The following is a 17,351-nucleotide window of genomic DNA, read 5'->3' on the forward strand; positions in this document are numbered from 1 at the left end:
AAAATGCGTTCTGTTCAGATCTCGCGTTCTAAAGATTTTTGTACCCCCCACTGATGAGGCAGTGCACATACACTCCCAGTGGCTTTTAAACATAGTAAAGGTTGCTGTTGTGTGAAGTCCCAAGAAATTGCATTGCCAGACAAACATCTGTGGATCTTGGTGTATCTACCTACTCTACTGTAATACCACATATGATATATGGATGTTTGTCCAGGTCTGATTTTGCAAATCGAATCCTTATTTAACCCTGAATGGAGCTCCATCAGGCCTTGGAGATTGTTGGACCTCTGGCCTGTAAATGAAGTGTCTAATTATTAGGAAAATCTCCAATGAGTTATATTTATTATTAATGACAACAATAATATATGACTTCAACAGAAGTTGAAAAGTGTTTCTCAAACATTCTGGAAATAAAAAAAAATTTCCTGTACTAGTTATGAAACGGACTGTTGTCAGTCAGAATTTGTTGTAAACACATTCCACGGGGTGTATTCAAAAAACAGTGACAGTGCATCTCAACAAGCATGTTAGCACACATATGTTAAGATACACTGTCTGAACTCAAAGCCCTTTACTTTAGTAAAGGAGACTACATGATTGATTCCAAGCAAGTGGGCAAAACACACTCAGTTTTTTTTAATCTGCACTGCTAAACACAAGTTGACATTCCTTCGATACTATACGATCAGCATCTGCATAACAAGAAGCAGAACACACTATGTATGTACAAGCTACTTGTTTCTCCAATTGCCTTGACATATGTTAACAGAGGAAATGCTGCTTGAATCCTTAGTGTCTGAACAAGGTTTTATGTACCAGTAAAACACAACCATTCAAAATGTATAACATATTTTTATTCTTCCACATGTTCAGGTAAAGTCCAGTTGAAGACACAGTGTTGCTCAGTGCCTGAGTTTGCAGAGGTCTGATTAGAAGGTAAAACATGGCAGCTGACCACATTTCCATGTTACAGCTCAAACAGGGTCATACCCCCACTCTGAGTTGACCGTGACAAGTTGGTACCATTACTGCCTTGAAGAGTATTTCACACTTACAAGACCCCTAAAAGTGCAGCATCACAATATAAAACTTTTTAAACAAAAGTAATTTAAAAAACTGAAATATTGCTAACATTTCCTGGCACGCATCACACATGTATGTATAGTAGCATGAGCATATACTCATAGCATGCATGCAGGGCCTTCACTGGTGCCCCCTGGTCCAGTTTACATCCCTTTTCACATATAAGAAGCCTATGCATTTCAATATTGGCATCTTTTCTTAATATAAGATATCTCCTTATGGCTGATGCTCTTGAAGAAGCACCATGTTAATTTGGCTAGACATAGGCTGCTTTTTCATTGCTTTGTGAATAAATACTCCTGTGTCTCAACACTGCTGACACCCATGGAACAATTTCACATTTCCATCAATGTGTGGGACGGTAAAACAAACAAACAAACAAACAAACAAACAAACATATAAATCTACAATTCTTCCTTAATTGCAGAGCACATTAAGCCTAAATCTTAGACTTAAAAACCATTCCTTGCGATGTGTTCTGTAACTTCCTGTAATTTTATTATTTTCCCTCAATAGACATTAGAATAAATATTTTGTAATTCACCGACCAAGTGTGTCAAGTGTTCATCTCAAATTGCAGCGCCACATTTTCTGGGCCAGCCACTGAAAAGACGGCTTGAAGCAGTCCATTCCTGGATGAAAATGTTGGTCCCGAACATTTCCCTGAGATCACAGTTTAGGTTCTGAAAGGAACAACAACAAAAAACAAACAAACGGGAAAAAATCAATGTTTAACACAAAGTCTGCATTGGCTGACATGAGGGGAAAAAAACACCAAAATGAGCTACCTGTTTGGCTTTTTCTGTCCAGCAGATGGAGTCAATGTGGCTTTTTGTCTCTGCGGGACATTCATGGTGACCTGCGGGCCTTTTACCTGAAGTTGTCCCTAGGTAAGAATGACAAGCCACACAGTTTATGTTCAGTTCACTCAGGAAATGTTTACAAATGATTTTGAAATAAATAAAAAAAATAATAAATAATAATAATAGGAATAAAATGTACAAAAATATTCACCACTGCTGGTCTGTTGATTGGACAAAGTGGTGGAGGTCTGTTAGGAGGGCCTGGTCGGGGTTTAGGTGATGCTGAAGGCTGTGAGCAGTTTAACAAATCCTGGGAAGGTATAGGTGGAGGATGTGAAGGTGGAGGAGGAGGCCGGGTTTGTTTTTTGTCAGCCAGTAGCACAGATTTGATTGGAAGTTGAGTGTCAGCCTGAGGAGAGTGTTGTCTCTGAGGAGGAGACACAGTCTGCATCTGAAGATCTTTTTTTACTGCAGCACACGTAGGTATGGGTGGAGGCTTTACTGCTGGTCGCACAATACCCTGTCTGGACCGCACTGAGCAGGACGGGCTTGGGTAAGGAGAGGACTTCACCTGTGGCAGAATTTGTTTTAATATTCAAAAGCAGATGCAGTGCTATTTTTGGTAAATATGAGATACTTTACCAGGGGTTCTCGCTGCTGTTTCTTTAGCAAGAAGGTTGGGTTGGTGTGACCATTCACATGAATGTCAGGATGCAATGACTTGTCCTCACCCTGAGCTGAACAGCTGCTAGAAACAGCGATACAGACCCATCATTCATACTGTGCACCTACCCGACATCAAGACTTAAGCACTACGTACAAACTGCACACTTCCAAACTACATACATTGGACCTGGAGGAGGAGCAGTAGTTTTCAGTGAGTGGAGTTTATGCCTGTGGCAGCACCACAGTCCAACAGCAGCCAAAACCACAAAGACAACCAGAGGGAGGACAACCAGAACTGGAAGGAGAGTACCTGATGAAATACAAAGTAGGAGAGAGTTAGGAAGCTGCATAACCTTAATGAAACTGTCAATATCTGTACATAAAGTATCTCACTGTGGCTGATGACAGGTCCACTGTCTACACTCCCACCTGACCCCCTCTGGTCACACAGAGGAGGAGCCCAGCCTGCATCACAGTGGCAGTTATGGTTGTTGTTACACAGCTGGTGAGAGAAGACGTTACCCATCAGCCATCAAGTTAACTTACAGATATTGTAGTGAATAGCTAAAGAGGGACTGGGATGTAGCCAAATACATTTACTCCAATGCACTACAAATCGAGGTACTTGTACTTATCTAAAAAAGTTGCAATTGCTTTGTAGATTAAGATTGGACAGTGATTAGGTTCGTCCTGCAGTATAATAAGTGCCTTGGATGCTTTAAGTGAGTTCTGTTCACTTCACTTCTTTACTTTTGCCATTTTCAAAGCAGGACAAGCTCTTGTAACAGAATATATTACTATATTGTGGGTTCTACTTTTAATTAAGGATGTAAATCTTGCGCCACTGCCAAGTTTGCCATTTTCCGTAATAGTTGGCCAGCAGCCAAACTTCCCCCAACACTCTCAAATTATCCGTCCACGTGGAACCTTACCCCGTGTCCGTGGCATTTGGCATTGCACTCATCAGCTCTGAGAAAAGATGCATTGCGGCACTCTCCATTAAAACAAATCTGTTGCAAGAAAGAGGGGTGTGAGGAAGGAAGTAGTAGTTGTAGAAAATAGTAAAACTAATTAAATTGAAGCAAAGTTAACTAAAGTGTGAAGTAACATGTAGCTTGCTGACAGAACCAATAAACTTTGGACCAAAAGCAGGCATCGTGCCCATTTTTAGTGTCTCACTGAGTCATCGCCACACTTGGTGCCAGTCAGGACCAGTCCTGGATCCAGGGTGTCACCCTGTGTGTCCTCCTGCCCAGGCTTGTACACATGAGTTCCCATGCACTGGATCCTCTTGTTGCCCACAGTGACTGTGGTTTCTATTCGAACAGCATTGTTTTCAATCGGCTTAGAAGCCGAAGTCAAACACTGAATTTTCCCACATTTTGCATCCCTGGCAGAGAAAATAGTTTGTTGAGATTCAAGATTCTAAATTTAGTTCATTGTCACTGAAATGTGAACTGCAGTACACAGAAATAAATTTTGTTGCATTTGCTCTCTAAAGGGAGTATTTCAAAATAGATATAAAAAAAAAAAAAAAAAAATAGAATAAAATTGCAGATCTGAGATGGTGTGATTAATGTAGGAAACACCTGAAGATGTTGTGAAGAAGTTGTAATTGTTAGAAAATGTAGAAGCATTATTAGCCATAAATTTTCCACAGCAGCATGTGCTATTGAAAGGTTGAATATTCTCACCTGTCCTGACAGCTCCTGTATTTTCCAAGCAGATCTTTTCCACAATTCCCGTACATGTCCCCAGCTTCATTCACCTTTTTGAAACACAGGTCGGGGGCTGTTTGGCCATCTGTGGTCAGAAGAAACAAAATGCAGGGAAACGTATATTAGCACGGCTGCATACCCACACAACCCCACAGTGCTTCGTATGCGACCACCTGATGGGGACCAGATGGCACCCCTGACTGTTCTGTGTGGCTCCTGTGGTACTACAAAGGCTCTCCTGGGAGGCTCTGTCACAACATGAATATGGACACTATCTGATAACAATCCCTAATCTTTTGATCTGCCAAGTACTCATTTCTAACACTATCTAGTCTCCTCAAAAGCAGGGGATGTTATTTAATCAAACGCTTTGGGGTTCCAACGTGACATTACTCGATGGTCACCATTTTCCACATGATTAATCTTTATTACTTTGCTTACAATTAATCTGTTTGAAATTTACATCATCCCATCATTTCTTTAAAATTGAAAAAAAAAAAAAAACTATGAATAGCAGGCCCATTTCCTCCTTTTGGAAATACCCAATTTAGCTAAAAATGTGCATCAGTTTGAATCAGTACTCCACACAAAAAGATGAATTAGTCTTTTACCATCTCAGTTAACACAAATAAAGAATGCTTTGTATGAGTTTTACTGGCTGTCAGAACTGCCAGCAGCTCTGGGCTTAAAATAAGAAATTTAATTTGAATGCTGATGTCATGCTCAAAATCTTTAAATGTGTAAATTTAATAATGAAACTTGTTCACATTTTGACTTTTGAAAGACAAAAATGTCAAGGTTTTAGCCGACAGTTTACCTACCTCGCCCCCACAGTGACAGACACTGCTGCTGCAGAGTCAGACACATGCCGGTGTAACAGTAGGCCTGACCACCCGCACACGACGTGCCATCCACCAGATAGAAATTAGCAGGACAAGTCTCGGTCTTCCCATCGCAGTATTCCGGCAGGTCACATGATCCTGAGGGAGCACGGCACAGCACACCCGGGCTCTTCAGCTGAACCATGACACATGGAAAGCAGAGAAGACACTTAGGAAATGCCCAAACAGAGAATGAGAGAGAATTAATGATTAATTGTAAAGGCACAAGTGCTACAATGTTTACTCAATGGGAAGAATGCTTCAGGGGAGACAGGGTTATTTTGTTTCCCTTGTGTACGTGTTTACAGTTTAGTGTTAGCACCTTGCAGTTATCACAGCAGATGCCATGGGCACACTCAGCTCCAGCTTTCAGAGTGCAGTTGTTGGCATTACAGCAGGGACTGGTGCACTCCTGCACAAAAAGTAAGGTTACTTACAGGCTTACAAGAACATACATTTTACGATCCAGAGACATGTGACACACACAAAGACACTGACCTCTTCCTCTCCACAGTCACATTCTTCTCCATCCTCCAGGTAGCCATTGCCACAGCGCTGACCGCCGTACATGGATCTGGTGTTCGGCAGGTTGAAGAGACACTTCCCTCCTCCAGAGCTCAGGTAGCTCATCAGCTCCTTCTCATTACAGCCATTAAACACACGTGGAAAAGGGTGGCTGTGCACAAGTACAATACACAGATAATCACAAAGTACATCGTTGAATAGAATTTTTAAATTCCATGCTTTTCTTCTGCCTTCATAAATATATATATTTTGGGGTAATAGTTACCCCGTAGCAGCAGCCATGATGCAACCTCCATCCTCTGCTTTGGCCTGACAACAGCCTGTACTGTCATGGCTCATGCCAAAGTTGTGGCCCATCTCATGGGCCATGGTGGCGGCAACACCAACAGCTGATTCAGAGTGGTCCTTTTGAAGAAAAGAGCATTAGGATTATTATGAGGTCAGCACTACTTGGTGCATGCTTGCACCGTGTCACAGTCATGTGAAACTGCATTATTATTAGAGAGGACCGGACATTTTATTTTTGTGAAGTTTTTTTTTTTTTTTTTTTTTTTTTTTTTTTAATTAAAGATACAGTTACACAACAAAGTGAACAAACGAAGATAAGTCCAGAAAAAATACCAGATAATGGAATAAGGAGATATAAGAAATAAGGAACTGAGTCATTTGTCTTCATAATATTTGTCCATTACAGAAACAGTTTTTAAAGCTTTCTTGGTAATAAGTCCATTGATACTATTGTATCAATATCAAGAAAGCTTAGTGTTGTTGTAAGTATGGTTTCGTTCATTTATTTTTGTGAAGTTGCAATGGGTGGATAGCTGAATGATGACAATGTCTCGTGAAAGGCAGAGGACCACCACTGAATTAGATTCTTATCTCTCACCGTGTTCACTCCTCCTGACTGGTAGTCCGAGCACATGGCTTTGAGAGGTGCCAATCCAATGGTGGTACCCTGGAATGACTTCCCCCTGGAAACAGAAATGCCACTGCTGATTAATTTCAACTGGACACCAGCCTACAGGGATACAAGTGGTGATGGTTATTGTCTCACACAAGAGAGATTAAATCAATTCAGAGATCTGCCCCATGGGCTTGGGTGCTGAGAGGGGATAGACAGGGAGACACTAGTGTTGAACTGACAAATCGGAGGGCTAGTTGGAGATGAGAGAGTGTGAGAGACACTGACGTGATGAGCTGAGCGTTGTCGTTGGGGAGCGTGTTGAGCTGTCTGCGTCTCCAGGACAGGAATGCTGCCAGAGTGCTGTGCGGGTTATCTGACACGTTGATCATGTCCGTGTTGGTCCACACCTCCAGACCAATTAATGCCACCCGAATGTTCAAAGCTTTGTAGTACTGTGGGTTTGGGGAAACAGAGAAGCTACTAAATAAGCCTGTGGTTTTCTTACGTCAGATAGATAGACAGTCATTTATTTAACCTGAAGTAAGTTAAATATTCAAATCAGACGTTACCTTGTCAACCAAGTTAGCTGCTTCTAGTAATTTGAGTTTGGTGTTCACAAGATTACGTCCGTGCTTTTCAAACTGCAAAGCGTAGTAAGCACATGTTTCAATCGAAACAGAATTATTTTTACATTTTGACCACAAAGGATATTTTTCACACTAGATGTGAATCAGACTTTTATATTTACTTCAACTACTTGGAAAGTTTACAACAAAATAAATATAGAATAACATTTGATAGAATGACAATGAAAAAACACCGTCTGGTTAGAGTGACCAAATATGAGCATTTCCACAACCATGTCCTCACCTCAGCGTTGTCCGCCACTACCAGCAGCTCCACATACTTCATGTCCTGACTCAGGTCTCTTTTCTCCTGAAAGTGGAGACATGTAAATTGAGAGCATTTGCTGAACTTGTTGTAATGCTTTGTATAAAACTTGCAAAGGATTTAAGTCAGACAACTGCTGCTCATCCTTCCTAAACACACCCTCGCGCTCCGTGCTGACATCATTCCATGGAGGAAGTCATTAAGAGGCTCCTCATTCCTGTTGTTTCCATGGTGATGCTGGCAGTTACCTCTAGGTAGATGGAGACTCTTGGCTCTGAGGACAGCGTGTTGCTGAGCATCCGTGGAAACAAGAAGAGGCTCTATCAGGTAGCTGACGCTCGTGTTCAAGGAAATCAGTCCCCTGGGGAAACAAGGCACTGTTCATGGTTCCATCCAATCAGAGCTGATGGAAATCAATGAGGATCATCTATGCTGCATGTTGTGGCATACTGTGAAAAACATTGCTTCTCTTATAAAAACTGACAAATATAACCTTTTAAATGTCAAAAACACATGGCTGCCTGTAATTGTCAGCTAATTGAATGACATTTTGAATTCACTGCATGGGAAAATCATATGGTGGCCTGCCAGATTGTGAATTTTCTTTTATTGGAGAAAAGGGATGCAGGTCTCGGGTGATTTACGATTGTACATATATCAATATCTGCTGGGAGAGACTGAGTGATACACAATCCTCTGGCTTCTTCACAAAAACCACTTAAGAGCCGGCAGATGCCAACAAACAACCGCATGAGCACTCAGCACAACAGATCAAACAGCTGTAGGAAACATCTGGAGAAGTCAGGCTGCCACATGTCAGTGTCTCTCTGTGCTGTGTTTGTATTTCTCCAGAGAATCTACATAAGTAAAAAGACGTATTAATCCGGCCTCCAGATGCAGAGCAGTGAACCCACACACACACAGCAATGATCAGCGCTTGCCAAGTCCTCCTCTGTTGATGGTTTCTCCTCTCTGTGAGTGTTTTCAGCAGGAAGTCTCAGCTGCGCTGGAGCCACACCAAGAGAAAAACACAGGATCTTCATATTCAGCTGCACTCTATGAACCAACTCTGGAGCCAAAGACCTACTAACCTACTGGGCTTCGCAACTGTTTCCTGTCAGATTATCTATCCAACCATGCTTTGGTTGGCGTACATTCACAAACATATGCCTCATAATTTAGAAATACATAAAAACTTGGATGACTTCTATTAGCTAGAATAGAGCATTTAGTTTAAGAAAATAACCAATTTAATATTGTTACAGTGCCAACAAAGTGGTGCATGAGATCATTTGTATGTACCTGAATCTGACTTTTCACTCGGTACACTTAAATGAATTTTTAACTACGGAGCTACATCACACTTACTGCAACAACTTGTACCAGAAAAAGTTGGCTTCCCCAACTAAATTTCTTCCAAATCAAGGCGACAGCTGTGCATGCACCAAATTTGTCCATGCCTCTCCTTTATTTTGGCAAGTGGATCACAGTAAATGCTCAACAATTGTAAATCGCCAATTTTCTAGACAGATATTTTATTAATGATTGTTACGACACTGGGGGAATTGCTTTGCATCCATTTATTCTGTTCTTCTGGCTCAAAATGTTTTGCCGATCAGCTGTAAAACAAGTGAACTGAGGCTATTAAAGGATTGCTAAAATAATAATAGCTTTAATTAAATGAATTAGTGCCACCAACACATCGATAAGATCAGTCACACACATTATCCCTGCCACAATCTATACATCTGATTTGTATCTTCCTGTTTTTAGCACAACCCAGAAGTACTTCTGCGTTGAATGTTTTGCTTGAATGTGTTGTGTTCATGCTTCCTTTCACCTTGCAGCTATTTAATGGTTTCATGAGGAAACTCTACAGTTACAGAAAGGCAATCTTCTCTGTTCCTAACTGTGGTGGCTGTGTTCGGGAACAGAGCATCGTTTTTGGAAGGACTTACTCTCATGGGGAGACTTCTCAGAAATGTTTTTTAGCGCTGGCATCAGTTCTAAATATTAGAAAACGTGTGCTGGAGTTTCACTTACCTGAGTCCTAAGCATGTACTAACAGCAACACTGGAACCCTCAATGCCGTGAACCGTCCCATGGTATAAACAGTGTTCCTGAAAGACAGAAATAGGGAATAAAGGTGACACAGTGTTGAGAGACGGTGACTCAATCAGACAAACTTGGTATATGTGTAGAAAATACCAAATATATTCACTCAGCATTCATATACCATTGTAATTGATCGATTGCATTGATATTGGTTGCCTCTATGATTATTTGTCACTCTCCTCTGTAGTCTACGCTTCTGAAACTGTCTCCATAACTTACAGTGTTGGCAGGAGTGGAGATCTTGCGTGCTCCATCTGGACGGTACCATATTTCCTGATATCCAGGGGCCAATAGCTGCCTGGTGAAAGAAATTCACAAATTCAGGGATGGTTTGAACGAGAACATGTGCAGTTGCAGACATTGAGCAACCATAGGTGGGAGTGATGAAGAAAGAGTATACAGTTTAAAAGCTAGAGGATATAGAGGAGGTAGAAGATGACAGCAGCCCACTGCTCATGAAATATGAACCCTGACAGAGATGCTTGGCAAAGTCATACAGCTTTAAGATACAGAAAAAGATCCCCCTGATACAAGGAAATACAAAAGGAATGTGGAAAGTGTTTTTGGCTCTAAGAAAATCCATATATCTCTTTCCCACTTGACCCTTTCTGTTTCCTAAAGAGCCAAAAGCCAAGACATGAGATTTAAGGCTTGTTGGCATGTTTGGGTCTTATTGAGTAAAACCATCATATCTTTCTTTATTTCTGTAATGCCTCAAGCAGTATTAGATTTTGCACAGTAGAGGATGATAAATCAGTTCCATGTCCACACACGTGAAAAACATAGATTTTATGCGTAGCAGCAAATAACATTTATACTCCTCTTTCCTCCACCAGTGCGTGAATGTGCGCATGTATGTGCATGTGTGTGCAATGCAATTAAGTGGGTGTCTTTGACCTCTTGGCCTGCTCATGTCAAACTTCTCAGCCCAATATTTACATCTTGTTTTCCTGTCATTCTCTTTCCAACTCTGTCTCAATCCATTTTTCCTGTTTTCATTCATAAACTGTCTGCCTCACATCTGGTTTACTTTTGCCCTTTCCCCTGAAATCTCTTCTCATCTGTACTCCCACAGTCTCATGCAGATGCATTAACCAGACGGTAGTGAATTCATCTGCTGATGCTGGTATAACCTCAGGGTAACAGGGTTATTACGTTTTCAGCTTTGTGGACAACACACCTTCTTATTTTGTTCTTGTATGTTGGATAAGAAAAATTATACCAATTTCACATATGTACAGTTACTGTGAAACTTCACTTAGCCGCAGGTTAGTTTACTATTAAGTCACGAAACAACAGTGCAAATTTAACAAAGTTCTCCACACATCTCTTAAGCTCTATGAATAACTGGTTATATTTAATTTGTTCAAGCTGAGGAACTGCGACTAAAACTGAGAAAATGTGACTGAAATCGTGGCTTATAAATGCTATAATGTGACAGTTAAGTGCTTTATCAGTGCTTGTAGGTTGGTCTTATTACTGTGACAGAACCACACTAGATCCTTCCCCATTTTCAAATTCATTTGCTAAACTAAGCTGAGCAGTTCCTGGGGGTGGTTTCATGAGTGGGGTGTCAATGAATTAAATCTCAGCAATGAAGTGAATGATTGTATTTCCCTAAATGTCACTCTATTCCCTTAAAGGATGAGGAAGACAAAGGAAGAGAAGATGGGAATTTTTCTCTTTTCCTCTGGTCAGATGGCTGAAAGAGACGAGCTACTTGAAACAATGAAAGTCTGTTGATATAATCAGTGACCAAGCAAGTGAAAGACAGAGTGGCTGCTTCGTGCTTTGACAGATTACCACTTGGAGGACGGAGGGGCTGGGCTAGAGACATAAGCAGACTTAAAAATGATTGTTCAGTAGTAATGTATCCTGCTCATGTCACCCTAAATGGCTTAATGCACAGTGTTGTGATTTGACCTCCTGACCTCATTTATATCTGGATATCCTCTAGTTTTCCTTTTTCTCTAACCACCGACATGTTCCCATCATGTTCTTCTCTCATCGGTCAAAGCCTCTCTATCATAATAACAGACAGAGATATTAGCGGAGCATGCGATAACCTGTGCTTTACTCTATTTCTGTCATGTAGTCATTACGCAGGAAAGACAATGGTATAATGACTTTTTCCTTCCCATATTCTCTTCTTTTTTCTTCTATGTCAGCGGCTGCATGTCTAAGCCAAACTGCGTTGACTTAGCAGTCCTTAGGGTTAATACTGTGTACACTCATGGACTGGTGATGTTCCATGACATACAGACACAACACGTCATTAACAAAGCTATAGCCATCACTTAAAGGATAACGCCAGCCGAATATGAGGGTTTTTTTTTTTCCATGGCTCCATGTATTTTGATGAAAACGTTACCCTCACTCTATATAAGCCACAAAATAAATACAGACTTTATGAGGTTTTACAAAAATATCAATTAATTTGACTGGTAAAGAAGCTAACAAAATGCTTAAATGATGGACACCAGAGCCAAACCAAAATGTTTTTGTAAGTAAACTATTTGAGATGCTCTTTAGGGTTATATTCTGCAATTAGGTATGGCCAGCTTTCAACTCTGCTGGAACATAATGTTGTGTTGTATAGTGTGTATAGAATTAAAAGGGAGGGAACTAGATCCCGTTAACAGCTACAGCATATAGCAGTCTTACAGTGATATACAACATTGCATAGCAAACCTGCAAACAATTAAAATTTGCACTTCAATGAAACTAAATCAGAAGACTAGCTGGTTTCTGGTGCAAGTGACTAATTGAAATAACAGTAGGGTACTGAAGATGTGAAATGTGAATGATTGCCCCCAATGACGTCTTGAAAATTTAAAGATATTCTGTTTATCGTCACATAAAAGTCCTCCAAAATCTGGCTTGGATTTACAAAAGAGCTTGAACTCAGTCTCAACTGGTCCAGCAACATAGAGATGAAGCCAGTATGCTAATTTTATTGCCAAGCTTTGAGTCAACCAGTATAAAACTCTGCGGCAAGACTCTTGGATCCAAACCCCAAACTCTTACATCTAATTGTGCTGTGGTAAATACTATGACAGCTCTCAAATCAAGATTGTAAAAGCCTCTATGTGACGGTTGCAGGCATTTGGATGTCCTCCAGCGTTCAGACAGATGCTGTGATTGAGCAGCGAAATACTGGCTGAATCAGGACCGTCTGGCAGACAAAGACAAAGGCTTGGTTCAGCCTCAGAAGGAGAAAGAAGGAGTGGGGGGAGTAATGTTAATGTACTTGGGGAGAGAGGAAAGCAGGGAGAAAGGAGAAGTAGATGTGGGGTAATGCATTAGGGTCAGTGGGTCGCATTCTCTCATAGTATCAGATGACATCACCACACATGAGCACAGGCAGGGAGGGAGGTAGCTGACACAAAGTCATAGTAGCACCACTCAGCAGTGGATGATTAAGAGGCTTTTATTGCACAGGGAGGCAAATGTTCCTTTGTGTGAGTGTTTCCCCAACACACGATAATGCTGAGGCCGAGATTGAGACATCTAACCCGACAAGTCCGCACAACTGTGAGACTAAACACAGACACAAGGGTAACAAAAAGAAGCGAGTGCCTCGCTTGCCAAACCTGCAATCCATCAAGCCTGTCCTTTGAGTTGTGTTTGTGTTCTTTTGGGGGGCTGTGTGTGTCTGTATGTCGCCTGTCTGCGTGTGGCCACCGTCCCCCAAACCCGAACCCCCAGAGACTGCGTGGGAGATGTATATTTATACTACAGCCCTGAGGAATATCAGATGATGTGAGGGAAGGAGAGAAACAAGGAAAAATTGGGTGCTCATTTTTAGGCTGGACATTGGAAGACACGAGGAGAGGAGTAGGGAGGAGATCGGAGGAAAGGAAGAACAATGATGGACACCTTTCCCAGAGGAGTGCTTAATTCAGGTTCATGCACTGAAGGCAGAGTAGGAAGGGCGTTAAACAGAAGAACTGAGAAGTCACACAAAGGAGGAAGCAGGAATATCTGCACAAGTCACAACCCAATGCACACAACTCCTTCACAAACTGAACCCAGCTGCCTCCACTTTTCACAACTCTTCTCACCTCAACCTCCAGTCCATCACCCACTTTCTTCCACTGTTTCCTCCTCTCACGATGTTTTTACATCCTTTCCTGCCCGATGAGTCAGTACACTTTAGCCTCTGACTGGCTCTTAACCAAATCATCCCTCTACGGGCGCGCCACAGCCTTTCATTAAGATAAAAGCCCAAGCAGACACACAAACACCAACACTAAAGCACGTACAAACGAAAATAAGACCCAAGTGCACACACACGCACAACCTGGGAGGACATTAATGGGCTGAGTCCCGACTCCAGTAACTGGAAGTACTGATGCCCATTAAAATTCGCAGCCATGCTGTCCTCCTTTGATTAAATGATACAGTAGGTGAAAACCAGAAGACGTGAACTGGAACTAAAAGAGGGAGGCAGGGGAGAAATTAGATGTAAAGTGCTTCAGGACAATCAACAGAGAGATGAGATCAAGACCAGTGAATGGCTAATTTGGGTTCTCCCTTATCTGCTGACTGTCAGAGTAACAGTTACAGGGTCAATGAGGATACAATGGGGCCAGCAGTACACAAACATGGACACTGGCAACATTTTCCATGGCTTCCCACCAAACTCAGATACCAATCTCCACAGACCGTAAGGGCTGTATGTTCAGGCTTGGAAAGAGGGGAACACAGATAAGTGATGGGGTGAGGAAGGGAACCGTACTACTCGGTTCAGAGGTTTGCTCATTGATTTGGAAAAAACCACAACCCAAAATAATGTGATCGTGCCAGGTGTACCTTACAGTGTGAAAACCTTTTCATATATTTCTTTCTTCCTATCTTTTTTACTTGTGTTATCTGATATTTTATTCATTGTTAAATGTATTTTTACTTAGTTGCTGATGTCCATGTTACATTCACTTGCACAGTACATCGAAACTTTAAGAGGTTTAATTGAAACCATTACTTTACATATTTTACACACATTCCATTATTATTAAATTTGGCTGGTCAGTTATTATTGGTTATTATGGGATTATTACTATTTCATACATTTGTATGGTTGTTGTTTGTAACAGCTGTATACCAACCCTGTATGGCTTTGATATGATTGCTATTGTTTCTATGGCTCAGGTTAAAACTTTTAACCTCAGCTTCAACCTGAAGAAAATGAAATATAAAATCAAGTGAACAGTTGAGGGCATCTATGTATAAGTTAAAATGTTTACTCATTAATCCACTGCTGTTCTGCTGTTCAAAGAGTGGGAGGAACTTTTTGAGGTTTTCCTGTTCAAGTGAACAGTTGCTCAAAAGTGGTTGCATCGTGTAGTTTTATCATTATTATTATTATTATTATTATCATGATGCCACAAATATTTTTTTCTGCTGCATTGCACTGTATTGTACTTCCTTTCTTTTAATAATTCATTTACTTCTTGTAGGCTAGTTAACACCATCTCCATGGCTGTTTGAGTAACAAAGAGATTGTAAAGGTTTTCTGACACTACACATACACAAACAAACATTGTATAATGGCTTAAAATTCTTTGCCCAGGAGGAAATCCGATGGCAGAGCCACCTGCTGGGGAGGAAATGCAGGGTAGCAAATCCCTCAGGGAACAGTCAGTCAGACATAGCGGAGTCGAGGTTTGTTAATGAGTGTGTCTGTGCCCTGATGAGTGACACAAAGAGGGGATGTGGACACCATCAGATTACAGGATGTTAGATGTAGAAACTGAAATCTTACTTCCTGTTTGCTCAAGGCATACAGATTAAGTGTCAACCCTCTGTCACCCAAAATTATCACCGTTTTTTCCTCCCATCACAACCCCCTCTGCAACTGCAGGGGCACTGACCTCAGCGCTTCTATGTGACAGCTAACATCTGGTCAGATAATGGGGCTAGTGGGGCATTCTTTGGATGCTGATTAAGTAACTTTGAGGAACTAACTTGACTTAATTAGATATAAATCATTTGTTATGGGTATATCCTGTGAAGCATTGTTCCTCTAGTCTGCACCAGAAATTGACGTTTAATTTCTTTAAGCCTGCGTATAAAACACTGCACATCATTTCAACCACTCACTCGTTTTTCCTTAGGCGTAGTCTGAGCTGCTGGCCCTCGGCTGAGATCAGAACCTGAGTCTCGGCAGGATGCTGGATGAAAAAATAAAAAAATGAAAACAGCTAGTTCTTTTGAGCAGAGCTGTATATGATGATTTAAAAAGCCTCTGTGTTTAGCTCACACATAAATGGACAGAGAGAGTGGCTCACCTCTTTGTTGGCGGACCTCCTGTCTCTGTGAGGATGCAGCCATATGGGAGAAGTAATCTCATAACTCTGTACATGCCCAAGGATGCTCCTTGGTGAGCCCTGCTTATTGATCCCTGATGAAAAACAGAACAAACATGTCAGATGAGCCACTAAGAGGTCTGCAGACTGCAATTCAGTGACCCACTGAATACAGTATACTGGAATTGGGTGGTGGACGGTCACTCAAAAATATATATTTGAATGGAGGCAGTTTACATTTTGAAAAATCGACAAAACCACGTGGTGTTACATCGGAATGGAAGCCGAAATGTGAATAATAACACGAACACATCCAATTAGAGACAAAAAAAGACCAAACAAATCGGACTCACCGTGATGAAGTCCGCCTGCAGACACAGCAGCCCCGACACAGTGGAGGAAGACCAGAAGGCGCAGACACGGAGAAGACCGCGGACGCGCTCCGGGACGCATCTTGAAAACAGACGGCTCCAAAAGAATCCGCTGGACCGGCACAGACGTGCAGTGAACGGGGCCTGGAGGAGGATTCACGGCAGATGGAGGAAACGTCGCTGGTGTGACATCACGGTGCCGCCGCCGCCGCCGCTTGGCTGGATGAGACACCCGGAGTGCTCATCTCTCTCATTTTCACTCCTCCCCCCGTCCCTCACCCGGGGAGAGGACAGAGCTGAGGTGAGGCAACACAACTGTGGCTTACGTTACACATCAAAGAGCTAAATGGCAACACGAGGCCAAATTGGCCAATCCTCCATTTTTTCACAAACATAATAAGGTGATTATTAGGTAAATATTCGTCATTCTGCAACGAAGTACTATAAATAGAAGAGTCTGTTTAAGGGCATACTGCAGTTTTTCAAGTTGGCATTATTTCTTTAAGTGGTACAGCAATAATTTAATGTTGTACTGAAGCCAGGCTGAGATACTCCAGGTGTGCCTTCATTAAGGTTATCTCTTTTACCTCCTTGAGAGCCTGTGAAGATATATGATACACATATGTAGTGACTGTTAACTCTGAGTAGAAGGCTTCTCCGTGACTTATTCCAACGTGTGAAACTGATCGGGTAGTTTTAAAATCACTGTTAAAGTATACAATGAGAAATGGGAGTGATAAAAGAAAAATGTTGCTTTGCCCATGCCCATTATTTTAACATGGGTCTCCACTCTGGTATCCCAAAATTACCTTATTTAGCTACTTTTTCTCTGATGAGGAAGTGAAAACAAATGCTATCATTTTAAATTTGCTGAATCAACTGTGGTCGTGTATAATAGATGTAATTAGATGTGACTGCCAACTAATTTTGCTGTGATGTTTGCACCGATTGGTCGACACTAGTAATCACAATGGCTAAAATGGTTAGTAACCAAAGCCTAAAAATTTAGATTTTGTAGTTTATATAGATACAAAACCAATCTGTTAAAGTAAAAATTGCAGATGGTTGCCGTTGCCTTTTCCAACC

At 41.5% G+C, this 17,351-nt stretch overlaps 1 protein-coding gene across 2 annotated transcripts; it reads right to left on the reverse strand.

Moving 5' to 3' along the window:
• Positions 1-866: 866 nt before the first annotated feature.
• On the reverse strand, positions 867-17,337 carry adam19b (ADAM metallopeptidase domain 19b). 2 transcript variants are annotated; one of them, XM_029512179.1, is made up of 23 exons: positions 16,248-17,337; positions 15,877-15,989; positions 15,689-15,759; positions 9,806-9,884; positions 9,515-9,591; positions 7,631-7,832; positions 7,451-7,516; positions 7,150-7,221; positions 6,866-7,032; positions 6,563-6,647; positions 5,942-6,081; positions 5,650-5,827; positions 5,474-5,563; positions 5,092-5,287; positions 4,247-4,355; positions 3,732-3,942; positions 3,485-3,562; positions 2,946-3,054; positions 2,733-2,862; positions 2,529-2,631; positions 2,098-2,457; positions 1,872-1,969; positions 867-1,766 (listed from the first exon to the last, which is right to left on the reverse strand). In XM_029512179.1, the coding sequence occupies exons 1-23, from the start codon at positions 16,345-16,347 to the stop codon at positions 1,760-1,762; spliced, it is 2,841 nt and encodes a 946-aa protein (XP_029368039.1). In that variant the 5' UTR covers positions 16,348-17,337; the 3' UTR covers positions 867-1,759. The 2 variants fall into 2 exon arrangements, with proteins under 2 accessions (XP_029368039.1, XP_029368038.1); XM_029512178.1 differs by having other exon boundaries at positions 2,529-2,634.
• Positions 17,338-17,351: the final 14 nt, after the last annotated feature.

Source organism: Echeneis naucrates, chromosome 10 (genome assembly GCF_900963305.1).
Source record: "Echeneis naucrates chromosome 10, fEcheNa1.1, whole genome shotgun sequence".
Classification (NCBI taxonomy): domain Eukaryota; kingdom Metazoa; phylum Chordata; class Actinopteri; order Carangiformes; family Echeneidae; genus Echeneis; species Echeneis naucrates.

What these genes read in the sequence shown, in the direction of transcription:
- adam19b (XM_029512178.1), bottom strand. Translation starts at nt 16,347, where the DNA reads ATGCGTCCCGGAGCGCGTCCGCGGTCTTCTCCGTGTCTGCGCCTTCTG. An exon ending in TGCAGGCGGACTTCATCACG is followed by an intron (nt 15,990 to 16,247) that starts GTGAGTCCGATT and finishes GTTTTTCATCAG; the next exon opens with GGATCAATAAGCAGGGCTCA. An exon ending in CAATCAACAGACCAGCAGTG is followed by an intron (nt 1,970 to 2,097) that starts GTGAATATTTTT and finishes ATTCTTACCTAG; the next exon opens with GGACAACTTCAGGTAAAAGG.